The sequence below is a fragment of the Muscardinus avellanarius genome (assembly GCF_963383645.1).
Source record: "Muscardinus avellanarius genome assembly, chromosome: 13".
Taxonomy (NCBI): Eukaryota; Metazoa; Chordata; class Mammalia; order Rodentia; family Gliridae; genus Muscardinus; species Muscardinus avellanarius.
This window is the reverse complement of record NC_137799.1, coordinates 22,752,971-22,771,813: the sequence shown is the minus strand read 5'-3', so window position 1 is coordinate 22,771,813 and position 18,843 is coordinate 22,752,971. Positions and strand designations below refer to the sequence as shown.

Genomic DNA, 18,843 nt, shown 5'->3' with positions numbered 1-18,843 from the left:
TTCTACCTCCGGGCTACACTCCCAGACCTATTTTATACTTTTATTTGGAAACAGGGTCTCTTAAGCCAGAGAGGCTGGCTTCAAACCTGCGTGATCTCCTATCTCAGCCTCCCAAGCACAGGGATTACAAGCGTGTGCCACCACCCCCGACCTGAATTACTTTTTAAATCTTTACCAGTGTGAATAAGGGGGTGCAAGGGAAAAGGGAAAGCCACCTCGTTGTTCTCATTTACATTCTTGATTATAGGGAAGCAGAAATTTAATGTTTTCTATAGATTGTTAATGAATGCCCATTTGTATTATTTAATTTCCTAGTAAAATGTTTGAGTTTTCCTTACTCTTTTGTAAAGCTCTTCAACAGTTTTTAATAAGCACTTTCTATTTTTACATGATACTAACATAAACCTTTTCTCCTGCTAAGCAGTCTATGCAAAAAAAAAAAGTAACTAAGGTAAGAATTTGATTATCTGGAGGCTGAGACAGGAAGATGGAGGTTTGCAGCCAGCCTCAGCCACAAAGTGGGGCCTTCTGCACCTTAGTGAAACCTTGTTTCAAAATAAAAAATAAAAAATAGGGTGGGGTGTAGCTCAAATGGTTGCTTCCCCAGTACTGCAAAAAAAAAAAAAAAATCATTATCTAATCAAGCCTAGAAAACTGAATCAAATTCCTGTCTCCCAAGGCCAACCTGCATCCTTCTCTAGATTAGTTCCACCTCCCCCAGGACACGCAGGGAGCCTCCCTGTCTGATCCCTCGCACAGGGAGATGGTGTGTACATTTGGTAGATTTGCAGAAGGATGGGCCAGATGCCCGCGTTTAGATGATCTTCTCACAGCTCAGCACGACTTCTTCTCTAAAATCAGTCTTATGCAGATTCTTGGACTCTCCTCTCAGAAGGACTTCTGTTTATATGTGGTTCTGAATCTTTCTTTTTTCTGAACAAAGTTTTCTTCTTCTAGGAATATATATATATATATATATATATATATATATATATATATATATATGTGTGTGTGTGTGTGTGTGTGTGTGTGTGTGTGTGTGTGTATTTCCAACTTCATACACACACATGCACACTCTCCATAGAACTGACTCTTTTTTCTACCTTTAATTTTTGTCACTTTCTTGTGAATTCTTTTAGTCTCTTTTTTTGTTTTAAAAATATCCTCCTTTTAAGTAAGAAATCAGATGCTCTCCCTAATATGTGAAAGCTAAGGTGAAATAATGGGTCATAGGAGGAACTCCAGGTAAAAAAGGAGACCCTATAGAGGAGCAAATAAGGCAACCTAACTGTGGGGATGGGAAGGGGGAAGAAGAAAACTCTTTAAAACACCCCATGTACTTGTTCATATCGTAGCCAACCGCTAAGCCAAGCATGGGAGGGAGGGACATTCTACCTTCAAGCTACGCTTTCAACCTGATTGTATTTATTTTACTTTATTTCTTTGCAGGTCTGGGGATGGAACCCAGGGGCATTCAACCTCTGAGCTACACCCCCTGCCCTATTTTTTGTTCTTTATTTTGAAACAGGGTCTCGCTAAGTTGCAGAGGCCTCACTAAGTAGCTGAGACTGGCAGTGAACCACAATCCTCTGGTCTCAGCCTCCTGAATGCTGGGATTATAAGTGTGAGCCACCACTCCCAGCTATCTTTTTTGTTTTTTGTGTGTGGTGCTAGGAACAGAACTTAGGGGCATTCTACCTCTAAGCTACATCCCAATCCCCATTTTCTTTTTACTTTGAAACAACAGAGTCTCACTAAGCTGATGAGAGTCTCACTATTTGCTGAGGCTATCCTCGAACCTGCGATTCTCCTGTCTCAGCCTCCCAAGTACTGGTATTACAAGTATGCACTACCAGCCAGGCATGGTGGCTCAGGCTTGTAATCCCCGCGCTTGGGAGGCTGAGATAGGAGAATCAAACTGGTTCGAAGCCAGCCTCAGCTACTTAGTGAGGCTCTCAGCAACTTAGTGAGACCTTGTTTCCAAATAAAATATAAAATAGGTCTGGGAGGATAGCCCGGAGGTAGAAAGGCCCTGGGTTCCACCCCCAATACCACCAAAAGAATAAAAAATTTTAAAAAAAACAAGTATGCGCTATCATCACCGACCAATTTTATTTCTTATTTGGAAATAGGATCTCGCTAAGTTGACAAGAGTCTCACTGCTTGCTGAAGCTGTCCTCTAACCCGCAATCCTCCTGTCTCAGCTCCAAAGTTTGAGGATTACAGGTGTATGCCACCATGCCTGGCTTTCTTAATGTTACTTTGAAACTAGTGGTTATAGTTTTGATCTATTCAGTAAGGAATGTTCTCATGGAACAGAGCTACTAAAGGAATGTCATCCTATATCTTTCTCTCTTTGTTCTTATAACACTTTTGCATAGAGGTTGACCTGCATATTCTTGCTATTTTTTAACATTTACTCAGGGGCATTCTGTCTATGCTCCCAGGCCCATTTTATTTTTTATTTGGAAACAGGGTCTCACTAAGTTGCTGAGCCTGGTCTCAAACCATGGTTTCCCCTCACTCTCCCAAGCCAGCATGTCTGGCTCCATCTCTGCTTTTATCTGCATCTTCTCTTTCCTTCACCTCAAATCTCCCTATCCCCAGTTTTCATTCCACTGCCAGCAGGCTCCTCTCTGAGTAGTGCCTATCCTGAAAGGTCACCGTTGGAGGTGGACAAGTTCCAAAAGTTCCTAAGAACAAAGACTGGTTCCAGCTCCCATCACCAGCCCCTAGCACTTACCGACAACTACATCAGGCAAAACCCTTTCCAGTGTCAGTTTGGCTCCCGAATGCCCCACGAATGTCTGCTAGCTATTTTAGGGTTCTCTCTTTCACAATTAGACCCCCACTGCTTCTCTATGAACCACTCCCCATATACTGATACCATATAAGCCTTGTGGCTGTTAGTGGTTTGTCTATACCTACTTGTATTTCGGGGTTTGTAGAAACACTTTTCAATTGATTTTGTTGTAAATAACTATCAACATGTTTGTTTTTTAGTATCTTGCTGGTGTTTGTTTCTGTACTGAGATCTGAAGAGACTTCAAGAACCATCTTACAGTCACCTTCCCAACAATGACTTCTGCAAACTTCCCTTCAACAGGTAAGGTCTCCTATATTGCTGCTTACTTTTTATTTGTGAATATTTACAGAAGACTTTCCAGCTCATTTTTAAAGATTAAATACCTTTGTAGCTCCACCTTACAAACATACCTAATGCAGTTGCTTTCTGATTTTAAGAAATCCAGTTATTTCACTGGGTCCGGACACTGACTGATGTCATTTTTTTCCTCCAGACCCATCAACTCAACCACTTTAAATAGTCAGAAGTGCACTGCTGGGTGTACGCATTCGAGTCATCCCTCCATGATGCATCCTCTAATTAGAGGTGCATCCTCTAATATGGAGCTGCACCTATTCTCTGTATTTCTATCTTTTAATAAACTTCTTTAAATCTTCAAAAAAAAAAAAAAAAGAAGTACACTGCTAATGAAGAGATGTACCAGGGGAAATGTAAAAGCAGAGTTTACTAGAAATATAGCCAAGTTATGGCTGGGAGAACAAACACAGTTGCCAAAAGTTACTGATAAGATTTTAAGCAGGGGTCAGCAAACAATTTTTTTTTCTTTTTTTTTTTTTTTGCGGTGCTGAGTATAGAACCCAGGGGCTTTTCTACTTCCAGGCTACACTCCCAAACCTGTTTTATACTTTTTTTGGAAACAGGGTCTCACTAAGTTGCTGAGAGCCTCACTAAGTAGCTGAGGCTGGCTTTGAACCTGCGCGATCCTCCTGTCTCAGCCAACCAAGCGCAGGGATTACAAGCGTGCGCCACCACGCCCGGCAGCAAACATCTTCTATAAGGAAACAAAGAGTAAATATTTCAGGCTGGATGGGCTGTAGTACATGAAATATGTTTACTCTCTTTCTGTCTAGTCTGACACAGAGCTCCAAAATCCTTTGTAATTTCCTGAGTAAAAAGGATGATAGGAACATCTTTTGTAATATATTTGGTTCTTGTACAAAATTCCTAAAACCCCTGGAATTTCCTGAGTAACAGAAATGTCTTTTGTTTCAAACCCTTTTGATCATGCCTGGGTTTATGCTATCAAGTAAAACTTATAGGAGGCCATTTGTTTAGACGGAGCCCCTGTCCTAAGCCCAGCAGACCAAACCAAAATGAAGTTACTCATGCTGTCTCAAGACAAAACAAATTATCCACTTGAACTTCCTAAAAATCAGGAGGAAAATAATAGCCAAATCCACAACAAGCCAGTTTTTGCCCATATAAGAAGTCCGTTTACAAAGAAAGTAAGTTTGAAACGATAAATCGTGTGTGTGTGTGTGTGTGTGTGTGTGTGTGTTTACTGGGGATTGAACTCAGGAGCATCCTACCTCCTAGCTACACCCTGCCCTACCAGCCTTTTTATTCTTTTTTTTTTTTTTTTTTTTTTTTTTTTTTTTGCTTTGAAACAGGGTCATCTCACTAGGTTGCGGAAAAACAGGGTCATCTCACTAGGTTACGGAAAGTCTCACTAAGTTGCCGAGGCTGGTCTTAAATCTGCGATCTTCCTGTCTCTGCCTCCCAAGTACTGGGTACAAACATACACCCCACTCAGCTTCCAACCCACTTTTTATTCTGTTTCTGCTTTCTTCAGCCTTTTTTCACCTATAAAGCCAACCCCTTTTCAACGCATAAGAACATTTCATTTTATAGGATGAGGTATTGTCTGATTCTAGAATTGCAAATAAAAGGTAGCTAAGTAAGGTCTTAAAGACTAAATTTGTTATGATTTTGCCTTTTGACAATGCTATTGGGATGACTTGGGGCGGGCCCCAGATCCTCAGGATGGAGCCATTCACCAGGGAGACTCCGATTAGAGGATTCAAGGGGTCCAACCATCAGCTCCATCACCAACCTCCAGGAAGGGGGTAGGGCAGCGAGAGACGAAGCTCTATAAAAACTCCTGGACAAGCTGGGCGTGGTGGCGCACGCTTGTAATCCCAGCATTCAGGAGGCTGAGACCAGAGGATCGCGGTTTGAGGACAGCCTCAGGTACTAAATGAGGTCCTTTGCAACTCAGTACCGCAACAACAACAACAACAACAACAACAATAACAACAACATAAAACTTTTGGACAACAAGGTTCAGTGAGCTTCTGGAGGTGCCAGAGGGTGGTGAGCCTGAGGGGCACGGAAGCTCTGCACGCCCACCCACTCTCCCTTGCCCTATTCATCTCTTCACCTGGATGACCATCTGTGTCTTCGCAATATCCTTTATAAAAAACTAGCAAACATAAGAAAATGTACTTGTGAGTTTTTTTGTTTGTTTGTTTGTTTTTGGTGGTCCTGGGGATTGAATCCAGGGACATTCTACCTCCAAGTTATACCCCCCAGCCCTATTTTTATTCTCTTTTTTATTCAGTACTGTGGATGGAACCCAGGGACATTCTACCTCTGAGCTACATCCCCAGCCCTGTTTTTTATTCTTTATTCTGAAACAGGGCCTCACTAAGTAGCTGAGGCTGTCTTCGAACCGCAATCCTCCTGTCTCAGCCTCCCAAATGCTGGGATTACCAGCTTGCGCCACCACACCCGGCTGTTTCAGTGAGTTCTTATGGAACCACACCCTCAATCTGTGGGATCTGACACTCTCTGCAGGTAGAGAGCTTCAGAGTAAATTTAATTTGGGGCATTTAATTTAAGTTAGGGCTGGAGTCAGCTAGAGAATTTCTTAGTGCAAGGAAAAGCCCTGCACAAAACTAGTGTCAGAGAAGTGTGCTGCGAGTGAGGAGAGGGCAGCACGAAGGGGAAGAAGTGGTTTGTTTCTTCCTCTTACATGCCACACAGATGGGATCTCTTGCAACTAAGCAACTCAACACCCTGACACATGTCCTCGGGGTGCAAGGCTCTCAGTACTCGGATGGCTATCACCCAGCACGTAACTCAATGCCCCTCACCATCTGCTCTGCTCAGGGCTGTCACTGGCAGCCCCTTACTCTTCTTCAGGTTCTTACACAAAGAAAGCAAAGTGAAGGGGCAGGAATAAAAGCCTGGAGTGAGTGGATGGAGATTCAGAGGCTCAGTCCCTTATTACTGTGGCCCTGATAAAATCCCTAACCTCTCTGAGCCTCTAAAATCTAGACCTATCACCTATTTCACAGAATGGTGGTGAGAATGAAATAAGACAACCTTTGTAAAGCACCTGAGAATGAACACCCAGCAGGCCTCTTAGGAGCATTAGTCCCCTGTTCTCTCCTCGCATTCGGGAGATGTTCATTCAACAAATTCCCACGTCCACCAAGATGAAAGGTACAGGGCTTACTGCAAAGCTTGTCACTGTCTAGTTAAAAAAAATTCTGTCAGTTAACCCATCCAGGTCAAAGAAGTAAAAAGTGGTTTTCCCTTCTTGCCAGGATGCTGGACAGGGCCCAATGGGCATGCCCTGGGCAGCTTGGGAGGGTGCTGTGCATGTGGGGCAGAGTAGATGTCTGTAACCTTCTCCATCCGTTCCCAACAAGGGCATACACTCTAGCTGCTGGAACTCCGAATTCCAGAGCTTAAACGGCCATCCATCGTCGGCATGAGCTTGGCCAGACTGCTCAAGGATGGACGGCCTGGCATGTCCCTTTTGGAAGGCTGCTTATCATTCCAACTAACCTGTTGAGAGCCAATCCAAACGCCTCTTAACTTACCTGCTGCTGCTCCCTGGCCTTTCTTAGGCTGCTTTGGAGCTGTATACTGGAAGAATTCATTTATAGGGCCAGCAGTTGCCTGATCCAGTCCAAACAGAGAGGCCAATCTGGCACTGTTAGTAGAAAAAGAAAATAGAATTTCGTTTGATATAGCCCAAACTTGAAATCATTATAACAGCTGCTCACCTCCACCTCTGAACTATATATACCCCTTGACTTATTCATCGTCACCCAGGACTAGAAACAGCTAAGGGTCTCTGGATTCAAAATTGCATCTGTGATCCAGGCACAGTGGTGCACACTTACTTGTCATTCCAGTAGCTGGAAGGCTGAAACAGGAGGATCACAAGTTCAGAGCTAGCACGCAGTAACTTAGTGAGATTATATTTCAACATAAAAAATAAAATAGGGCTGGGGTGGAAGTATTGCATAAGCCGAACACCCTTGAACTCAATCCTCAAAACCACACACACACAAAAGGATTTGATTTGTGAGCTGAAATCATCAGACGAGCCTGCCCGCCCACATTACTTTCAACAAGATGTTTCTTCTTCCTGCAACTCAGTTTTTTCATCTGAAAATTAAGATGATGAATCCACATACTTCCCACGGTTTATTCAAACAGAATTCTTACTCTTAGAAAATCATAGTTTCGCACCAGGCGTGGTGGCGCACGCTTGTAATCCCCGCGCTTGGGAGGCGGAGACAGGAGGATCGCGCAGGTTCGAAGCCAGCGACGCTGGCTTAAGAGACCCTGTTTCCAAATAAAAATATAAAAAATAGTTATGGGAGTGTAGCCTGGAGGTAGAAAGGCTTCCAGAAACCCCAGTACCACCCAAAAAAAAGGAAAAAATAAAAAAAATTTAAAAAATCATAGTTTCTCATCACCCTACTGATTACTTCCTTTCCTGCTTTTTACTAGCTTACTAAATTATATTGGAACTGTACTACAAACTTACCCAGCAAACACAATCCCTTCTATCATTTCACTTAACAGGCAGAACCATTCTTTCATTATCCCTTCAAATTCTACTGAAACTGGTCTTGCTAAGGGTGCTGACAACCTCTTTGTTACTGATGTGGGTATTTTGAGCCTTCCCCTCGACTTGCCCTCTCCTTTCAAGTGTGTGTGTGTGTGTGTGTGTGTGTGTGTGTGTGTACGTACACGCATACACACCATTACTGGAGTTTGAACCCAGGGGCATTCTACCTCCAAGATATACTTGCAGACCTTTTTATATTGTTTCTGAAACAGAGTTTTGCTAAGTTACTGACAGTCTCACTGAGATTGTATTTGAACCTTCAATCTTCCTGTTTCAGCTTCCCATGTACTGGAATTACAGGTATACACCACCACAACTGGCTCCTTCTCTTAAAGTATATGTGTGTGCGTGTGTGTACATGTGCGTGTGTGTGTGATACTGGGGACTGTATACAAGCTAAAATCTCAGGCATTTATTTATTTATCTATTTTTGTTTTGAAACAGGGTTTCAGTAGGTTGCTAAGTCAAAGTTGCTGAGGCTGGTCTTGAACCTGTGATCCTTCTGTCTCAGCCTCCCAAGTACTAGAATTATAGGCATGTGCTACCATACCCAGCTCCCTTAAACTTTTAGCCTTGTTTTTCTCAGCTTGCTTTTATTTTTATTTTATTTTATTTTATTTTTTTTTGCGGGTCTGGGGAATTTGACCTCCGAGCTATACCCCCTGCCCTATTTTTTATTCTTTATTTTGAAACCGGGTCTCACTGAGTTGCAGAGGGCCTCACTAAGTAGCTGAGGCTGTCCGCGAACCACGATCCTCTGGTCTCAGCCTCCCGAATGCTGGGATTACAAGCGTGCGCCACCACGCCCGGCTTCAGCTTGCTTTTAAAGATGGGGATGTTATTATACCCTCTTGCTACATGGTGTACTGATTACTTTGTTTGCTGCCACGTATACTGATTATTTTTTTTAATACATCAACATGTTTACCAGATTTGACCAGGCCAAGATGCCAGAGGAAAATTGGCTTGACTGGACATTTGACTGTCAGCACAAGAAAGGCCACCATAGGCTAACTACCAAAAGGCTTGCCTCAGTTCACACAAAATTCAGGCAGCTGTCCCCATGAAAGGAGGAGATCTGAGGCACTTCTCTGAGGTCTCGTGGTGGAGTGGACACACTTCCTACCCAGGCGGTTCCCGCCAGGATTCTGGAGGGGATGCTGATGGACGTCCCGTGGACTCTGGACCTTGAGGTTCCCCTGCTCTCGTGATGTGGACAGCTTTCTTTCTCTTGTGATTTTGCATGCCTCGGTGGCCTTGACTGCATTTTATATTGAAGAAGAGTTTTCTTGTGTGTTGATTAAACGAATCAACACACAAGAATTGTTATTAAACTGTCTAAGACTTTGCTTGTGTGGAAATAGTTTCATTTTCAGTGTGGACCTGAACCATTCAGCAAAACAGTTACCAAACCCAGTTTATCAGTCCTTATTTGATTGGATCTCATGCCAACTTTTTATACTGCCAACTAATCTGCTCTTCTTCCAACAAACTTTTCCCTGACTACTGAGGGGACAGCTGGAGGAAGAGGGATAGGTCCAAATAAGACATAAATAAATGCTAATGGGTTCCCTTTCTTGTTTTCTTCCCATCTCTCTGGCCTTCATATAATTCTTTGGGCTCTTCTTCCTCTGCCCAATTTTTAAATTTCCATGTCCCCAATGCTTCACATCTCTCCCTTGGCAATCTCCTTTATTTACCTTGGTATCAAATGCTATCTAAGTGTTGACACGCTCAAATCTGTATCCCAGTCCAGAACTTACTCCTGAGTACTAGACAACACAGATATACCACAGTATAATGCAACATATACAAACCAGATATATACTGAACCCAGAGACATTTTACCTCCATGCTCTACCTCTAGTCCTTTATATTTTGTTTTGGGTCTTGTTAGGTTGCTGAGAGTCTCACTAAATTGCTGGTCTCAAACCTGTGATCCTCTTGTCTCAGACTCCCAAGTACTGGGATTACAGTTATGCACCACCACGCCTGGCTCCTAAATATTTCTTTCTTTCTTTCTTTTTTTTTTTTTTTTTTCAGTACTAGGGATGGAACCCAGAGGCATTCTACCTCTGAGCTACACCCCCATGTCTATTTCTGTATTCTTTATTTTGAAACAGGGTCTCACTGAGTTTCAAAGGGCCTCACTAAGTAGCTGAGGCTGTCCTCAAACCACGACCCTCCAGTCTCAGCCCCCTAAGTGCTACGATTATAAGCGTGCGCCACCACACCCGGCTCCTAAATATTTCTTAAGCCCCTTCACCGCTCCCATCCTCACTACCACATCCGAGTTCAGGCCACCATCACAATTACTGAGCTCAATTATTCCAACAACCTCCCAATTCACTTTCATATCTTGGTCATCTTTGCTATTTTTTTTTTTTCCCAGTACTGGGGATGGAACCCAGAGGCATCTTAACTCAGAGCTACACACCCAGCCCTATTATTTTTAGTCTTTTTAATTTTGAAAAAGGGTCTCACTAAGTTACAAATAGCCTCGCTAAGTAGCTGAGGTTGTCAGCAAACCAAGATCCTCCAGTCTCAGGCTCCCAAATGCTGGGGCCTGTACACCCCGCTCATATCTGCTTCTTGTCTATTTTTTATTACTTCTTTTATGCACCCACAGTGATCTTTCTAAAAACAAATTTGACCAAGTCCCTCTCCTCCAGAAAACCCTAGTAATTGGGACTTATTTGTATGTCTCAGCCTCCCATTTCAGCCTCCCAAGTACTCGGATTACAAATTTGCACCACCATGCCTGGCTAAAACCTTTTTAATCCCCAGCCTTTAAACGTGCCTTACTTACTGCCTGAAACATTCTTCCTATTCCTCCTCGCCCCTGGATGCTGCACCAGTGTAGGTTAGATGATCTCCCTAGGGGCTCTCATAGCTTGCCATACTTCATTCATTTAAAAAGTACCTTCTAGCCGGGCGTGGTGGCGCACGCTTGTAATCCCAGCATTTGGGAGGCTGAGACCTGGAGGATCGCGGTTCGCGGACAGCCTCAGCTACTTAGTGAGGCCCTCTGCAACTCAGTGAGACCCGGTTTCAAAATAAAGAATAAAAAAATAGGGCAGGGGGTGTGGCTCGGAGGTCAAATGCCCCTGGGTTCCATCCCCAGACCCTCAAAAAAAAAAAAAAAAGTACCTTCTAAGGCTAAGACAGGAGGATCCCAGGTTCATGGCCAGCCTCAGCTATTTGTGAGGCCCTCCGCAACTTAGTGTGACCCTGTTTCAAAATAAAGAATAAAAAACAGGGCTGGGGGTGTATCTCAAAGGTAGAATGTCCCTGAGTTTGATCCAGTTCCACGAAAAAAAAAAAAAAAAAGTATGTATCAGGTTCAGGATGTAAAGCACTTGTCTAGCATGCATGAGGTCCTGGGTTTGAATCCCCATCCCTCAAGAAAAGAAGAAGAAATATGTGTCAGACACTATGCTAAGAGCTAGGTATACACAGGTAAACAAAACTGCATTCTATTTTTAAGGAGCTTGGAGTTTAATGAGGGAATCAGATATTAAAGTAATAAATAACTGTAAATTAGGAGGTATGTGACAAGTTGCTGCTGGCATTGTACTCCATAGGGATTAACAGAAATGATTCAATCACTTTTCATATAACATGGTAATTGGTTATTTATTATAATCACCACTTGACACCATATTTTTCCCAAGGTCTGGTATACAATGTTTACTAAATGCTATGGTTTAGTCAGGCGTAGTGGTGCACACTTGTAATCCCAGTATTTGGAGGCCGAAAAAGGAGGGTCACAGGTTTGCAGCCAGCCTCAACTACTTAGTGAGGCCCTCTGCAACTTAGTGAGACCCTGTTTTAAAATAAAGAATAATAGAATAATATTAAAAAATAATTAAATTAAATTAAAGAGTAATACCTAAGAGGTAGAATGCCTCTGGGTTCCATCCCCAGTATCACAATAAATAAATAAATAAGTAAACAAATAATCAATAGATAGATATAAATTAAATGCTATGGTTTGAGTGATGTGTTGGAATCTTAATAGCTAACAGTGTTGGTAAAGTGGGGCCTGATGGGAGGTCTTTTAGGTCCTAAGGGTTCCACTCTCACGAACTGATTAACATTGAATTATAAAAGGGCTTGAGACTGTGGGTTTATGAATGCTGACACTTTGTCATTGGAGGACTTCCCAGCCTCCAGAACTAAAAGAAACAAAATTATTTTCTTTATAAGTTACACAGTCTGTTGTATTCTATTATAGCAACACAAAATCTATTAAGACAAATGAACTCAAAGTCTAATTTATCTCTGAGCTCCTCTCCTCCAAAGGCACTCTTAGTTCAGGTGATACAAACATTGAAACATCCTAACAATTTTTTTAAAATTGCTTTTTACAATCTTTATGTATACCTAATACATACTAGCATTTTGCCAAATAAATTGAAATGATTTGAAACTATTACCTTGTTTTCTCAATGACTGTACTATGCTTTCTTTCAGTTTCCTGCAAATGGAGCCAATAGTGCTTACTTTAATGACCCAGAGGCTTAAATGAGATCCCAAATGTTAATACCTGCGGGAGAGCAATGCTGGCCTAAATAAGACATCAACAAATGCTGAGAGAATTTAGAAGAACCTAAGATTTCTCCTTTCAGCCAGGACAATCTGGGAGGATTTCTTAAAGGAGTAAGATTCTGGGTGAGTTGGGAATAATTTCCCAAGATTGGCAATCTAGTTAAAATATAAGTACCTATGTACAAATAACCAATAAGAAAAAGAATGTCCTTGTTAGTTTCAGTAAGCTATGGGTATTGGCTTTGCTATTTTAATTTGCAAGTATATTCTTCAAAGTAAATACAAACTGTCATGGGTAAGCCATGTTTCCATAAATGTCCTACAAGCCAGTCAACTGATGATTGCAAAATCAATCCACAAAGTCAATCTAATTACCTTTCAGGTTAGTTTCATTTCCTATTAATTGTGTGTGTGTGGGGGGGGGGGGTTTACTGGGGATGAAACCCAGGAGCATTCCACCTCCAAGCTATACACCCAGCCCTATTTTTTTTTTTTTTTTGGTGGTACTGGGGGTGGAACACAATGCAGGGGCTTTTCTACCTCTGGGCTATACTCCCAGACCTGTTTTATACTTTATTTGGAAACAGGGTCTCACTAAGTTGCTGAGAGCCTCACTAAGTAGCTGAGGCTGGCTTCGAACCTGTGTGATCCTCTTGTCTCAGCCTCCCAAGCGCGGGGATTACAAGCGTGCGCCACCACACCTGGCTCACCCAGCCCTATTTTTTATTCTTTATTTTGAAACAGAATCTCACTAAGTTGCAGAGGGCCTCACTAAGTGGCTGAGGCTGGCCTCGAACCCTGATCCTCTCGTCTCAGCCTCCCAAGTACTGGGATTACAAGCTTGTGCCACTACACCTGGCTCATTTTCTATCAATATTTAAAAAATAGACTATACATTCTTAGGGGGATAAATTTCTTGTGGATTATTACATTTTTCTACTTCTAAGGTGTTTTCAAATGTATACAGTCTCTCTAACCATGTTGACAAGAATGGGCTTGCTAACTCTGGACTTGAGTATACATGTTAATACTTCATGGGAAAATTCATTACAGTGTTATTACATTTTAAAAATAAATGTTAGCCAATGCATTTAGTTACCAAGGTCCTTACCTCATCTTAGTTTCATACTCCTTTCTCATAAAAAATAAAAACCCATGCATTTATGCCATATCACTATATTTTAATAAATAGGGGTCATTTTTGTTAGTGAAGTTTTGTTTTTGTTTTTGTTTTTTTTGTTGTTGTTGTGGTGGTGGTGGTGATGGTGGTGGTGGTGGTACTGGGGTTCGTGGAAGCCCTTCTCCTCTGGGCTACACTCTCAGACCTATTTTATACTTTTATTTGGAAACAGGGTCTCTTAAGCCAGCGCGGCTGGCTTCGAACCTGCGCGATCCTCCTGTCTCCGCCTCCCAAGCGCGGGGATTACGAGCGTGCGCCACCACGCCGGGTTTAGTGAAGTACTTTTTATGAACTGTGGTATCAAACATCTACTCCTACAATGATGACAATGTCAAATGGGCAAGTCTGGTGGAATATGCCTACCTGATTTCAAATCCAGGTTCTGTTACTTTCTCCCACCCAAATATTAACCATGCCTGACCCAACCTCTTAGCTTCTAAGATTAGATGAGATCTAATTATCCAAATTATCATAATTTACCTCTCTGCACTGTTCCTTTTTTTTTTAAACGGGTCTGGGGATGGAACCCAGGGGCATATGACCTCCGAGCCACACCCCATGCCCTATTTTTATTCTTTATTTTGAAACAGGGTCTCACTGAGTTGCAGAGGGCCTCACTAAGTAGCCGATGCTGTCCACGAGCCGCTATCCTCTGGTCTCAGCCTCCCGAATGCTGGGATTACAAGCGTGCGCCACCACGCCCAGCTGTTCCCATTTTAAAAAATAGGTTTCATTGTTAAAACTACCTCACAGAACAGTAGGAACGAGTAATTATGTAAGGTGTGTGTGTGCATATTTTTGTGTATATGTATTTCTTAGTATAGTGCCTGGCACTGAGTAAACACTAAGCTTATATTCTTGTGAACATATCCTATTACCTCAAAAATGCCAATACAACTCAGATACTACCGGAAGGAGAGAGCATGCTTGACTGATGCACAAACTAAACTGCAACTATAAATTGATATTAGCAAGCCGGGCGTGGTGGCTCACGCTTGTAATCCCAGCATTCGGGAGGCTGAGACCGGAGGATCATGGTTCGTGGACAGCCTCAGCTACTTAGTGAGGCCCTCCACAACTCAGTGAGACCTGGTTTCAAAATAAAGGATAAAAAATAGGGCAGAGGCTGTAACTCGGAGGTCGAATGCCCCTGGGTTCCAACCCCAGACCCGCAAAAAAAAAAAAAAAAAAAAAAAATTGATATCAGCAAAAGCACAAATATATAGAACTGGGAGAGGTCTCAAAAGACCATCCAGGGCAAACCCCATTACTTAACAGACTGGGATGTGAAAGGACAGGATGGGCGCTAACTTGTCCGTAGCCACACTCCTAACTGGGAGCAGAATCAACTTAAGAATGTAGGCTTTTTTTATATCTTTTGCTGGGGAGGAGAAGGTACTGGGTTAGGCCGGGGATATTTACCACTGAACCATACTCCCAGCCCTTTATATTTTTTAAATTTTGTAGCAGAGTCTGACCTCCAACCTGCAATGCTCCTATTTCAGCCTCCCAAATGCTGGGATTATAGGCAGGCCACATCATACTTGGCTAGGCTTTTCCACATCTTTTACAATACCTATGAATTATCAGTTCGGGAATGATCTCTTTTTCTACCTCTACACTGGTGATTTAGCATTACTATGTTAACCAGATTTGCCTATGCATACCTCTTATGTAAATTAAAACAAACACATACATATTTAAAAAGAACTTTGTTAATCCAGGTGTGATGGTACACAGCTGTAATCCCAGCTAACCAGAGGCTGAGGCAAGAAGACTACTTGAACCCAGAAGTCTGAAATCACAGTGAGATCCTGATTATTATTCCTGTATTGATTTTATTCTAATAATAAAATGGAGTTTCTTGTGGGTAGGAACTGTGCCTTATTCCTATCTGTATAAGCTGAACCAAGCATAATGCACTTGGTAGATATTAACAGATTTCTTCATTTTCAAATTGCAACAGTGAGAAAAATGCTAAGACTAAAAAAAAGAAGGGGGTGGGAATTGGGTAGGGGCTAAATGGGTGATGTGTACATATATGTCCACACAAGTTTTTTACCCCAATATGATGTATGAATATAATGCACCAATAAAAAATTAAAAAATAAATAAAAAATAAATAAGGAAGTGCCTCCTAATTACTACTACTACTTCTAGGTTAACCATGGACTTTTTAAAGGCCCAGAAACTTTGAAAAGGAGATTGAGTCTTGTAGACAGAAAACTAGTCACTAATACTCTCACTTCTACTAGGCTTCAGAATCCTCAATAAGATCAAGTCATATCCTTAAGGCAAAAAACTTGCCCCTTAAGCATATTTGCAGCAAATTAGTTATAAAAGAGGAAACAAAAAGCAGCTGCAGTGTTTACTGTCATATGTTCTACTTCCTTAAAGAAACCAAAGGAAGGGTAGCTAAATCAGAGAACATTAAAAAAAAAAAAAAACCGTTACCTATTCTCAATCTTAAATTTGATTTAGTTTTTCTAGTTATTGCTGGGAATAAATATATTTTTCTAGTTATTGCTGAGAATAAATATAAACTGTATAACTTTTTTTTACTAAGTCTTCTATCATCAAATTATCTGCTATGTCTAGAACATAGTCACATTCCTAAAATAAAATGTTGCAGGTCTTTGATAAGCCTGCTCAGGAAAGCAGATTGTTGAGTCACCGAGAACTTATCTTGGGTCAGGAATATGGAAAAGAGCACATGACTGTCCTTGTATACACTATCACTCGGTCATTAGTGGACTGCTTCATGCATGCATTCCTTTACAGACTTCCCAAATACTCTGACATGGAAAAGATGTGAATTTACAGTATATGTTGAAAATTTTCAAAAGGGCCAAATACATCCATATGGAGAACAAGTCTGTGTGAAAACACATTATTAACAGGCATGATGACTCATGCCTATAATCCCAATACTTGAGAAGCTGAGACAGGAGCGTCGCAAGTTTGGGGCCAGACTCAGCACTTAGTGAAACTCTGTTACACAAAGGGAGAGGCAGTCTGGGGGTATAGCTCAGTGATAGTGTCCCTGGGTTTAATCCCCGGTTTAAAAAAAAAAAATCCAAGCCGGGTGTGGTGGCACACGCTTGTAATCCCAGCGCTTGGGAGGCTGAGACAGGAGGATCACACAGGTTCTAAGCCAGCCTCGGCTACTTAGTGAGGCTCTCAGCAACTTAGTGAGACCCTGTTTCCAAAAATAGGTCTGGGAGTATAGCCCAGAGGTAGAAAGCCTCTGGGTTCCACCCCCAGTACCACAAAAAATAAAATAAAATAAAAATCCAAAAGTGAGCCAGTCGTTTTATGGTCATTTATGTATGGAACTCTTCAATAGGTCTGGAAGCAACTTGAGGAAAGGCACATCAAATTTGTGAGCTGTTAGCATTTAGCAGAATGAGGGACATATGTTGATGTATTAGTTACTCTTCAGTATGCACAAAATTTGTTCTAATAAAGACTATGCAAACCAGCTAACACGTTTGGAGTCAAGGTGTCCAAAGGAAAATGCTAATAACTAACTACTGTAAGAGACAAAGGTTTGCCTGCCATTGAAGACTCCAACCCCAAGTTGGTATATATGATGTCTGAAGCCAGGGGCTAACGACTGAAGTCTCTCGCAGTTTTTAAGCTTTAAGTTTTACAAAGTGCAATTTCATAGCTACTATTTAACAGGCACTTTCTGAGCACTCTGTATGTGCCAGGTATCGTGCTGAGCTCTAGACAGAAATGAACATAAGCAATTTCTGTCCTGTCAGTGCTTATAATCTAGTAGGTTTAGTGTGCAAAGATGGAGACAAACACGCTTGGTCATGTGAATATGAAAGAGAAAGCATTTTATTCTTCCTGGAGCTAAGGGAGAATGGAAAGCACCAAGAAAGTGACATCCGAGCTAGCTTCTGAAGGATGCTGGGACGGACCCACCAGGTCCTGATTTTAAAGTGTCTGCGTCCACGGAGAAAAGAAAGTCTCATATTGGCACCAGATGACTCTTATTAAAAAAAAAAAAAAAACTCTTGAGGCAGGCAGTCTCATCTGCAATCACCCTCATTTTGCCGGAGAAACTGTGACCCTGAGAGCAAGAGGCGAACCCTAAGTCACACTGCATGTCAAGGAAGCTGCCGGGTCCAGAACCCAGATTCTGAGCAGTGTAAGCGCCGGGAGGTGGCCCGGGTGCGGACCCGGAAGTCGGGAAGAGGCCTGGGCAGAGATCGACCCCCTCCAGCCATCCGCCGGACTCTCAGCCATGCCCTCGGGCCCACGCTTCTCAGTCACTCACCCGCCGCTAGGCGAGAGGAAGTCGGTGTCGTCCTCGTCCCCGGCCCCGAACATCGTGTTGGCTTTCGCCCGGCTGTGGGGAGAAAGCCGGATGTTCCCGGGGCCTGTCACCGCCGACGTCGTAAAATGCCGCGGTGGCGTGCTGCTTTCCGGCAGGGCGAACTCTCGCAGGGTCGCTGGGCCGAGAGGAGACTCGATTCTGGAGAAGGCGGAGCAAAGGCAAATGAGAAGGTCTTGTGGGCATGACGTAAGGCCTCTCCAGCCGCAGAGGGGGCGGGATTCCGGGATCCTGCGCGTGGATTGGCCCACGAGCCCCGGGGGCGGGGCGGGGGCGGGAATCGGCGGCCTTGGTGGCAGTCGTGGACACGTCGAGCCGGGCAGAAGTGGAGGGGGCTTCTGAGAAGTGCTGAGTGGGTGACGAGTTCAGATTCTGAGAGGGAGTCGCCGGTGGCGGGACTTGACCTGGGAAGGTAAGGCCTCCCCGCTCCTTCTCACAACCAACCCTAGCATGGTCTGTCCTTTTCCCTCCGGGACCCGGACCCTCCGCCGCTCTACTAGACTAGAAGTCTGAGCCTTGGCCTGGACCCTACGGTGACATAGCTGGAGTGACCTTAGGCAGGATACTTGGTGCCTCGGTTTCCCCGTGAATGTAATGAGCAGGGTGCCCAGTGCCTCCATGTGCCGGCTTTACAAGAAGCCTTTAAACCTCACAAGGCATCGAATCCAATCCGGGTCTCCTCATAATCCCCAAATTTGCAGATAAGGAAATTCAAAGGAACTAAGCACTTGGAGGACTAGTCAGAGGTCACACAGAATAAAGGGCAAACTGGGAGTGGATCCTCGGTTCTTTGACACGAGATTTAGCGAGCTGATGGGTGAACAAGAACCTGACTAGCCCTTAGCCACTGTGAGCCCTAGAAGGGTATTGCTAGACTCTAGCGCGGGGGAAAGGCCCCTTCCAGAGGCCACTCAAGAGATGTGCAGAAAAGCAGAGATATTGGGAGGTGGAAAGGAGGAAACTTTGGAAGCGGAAAACCTCCTAGCCTTGGCTTGGGTTATGCTGAGCCTTCCTACCACAGTTCTAAG

At 43.1% G+C, this 18,843-nt stretch overlaps 1 protein-coding gene across 1 annotated transcript in view; it reads right to left on the bottom strand.

Moving 5' to 3' along the window:
* Positions 1-17,811, bottom strand: part of FKBP15 (FKBP prolyl isomerase family member 15) — a gene marked incomplete at both ends in the record, with an annotated part of 85,119 nt that extends 67,308 nt beyond the window's left edge. Inside the window, 2 exons of the mRNA XM_080709157.1 lie at positions 6,697-6,809; positions 17,759-17,811. Coding sequence (XP_080565283.1) covers positions 6,697-6,809; positions 17,759-17,811 — 166 coding nt within the window. The remainder of the gene's footprint in view (positions 1-6,696; positions 6,810-17,758) is intronic.
* Positions 17,812-18,843: the final 1,032 nt, after the last annotated feature.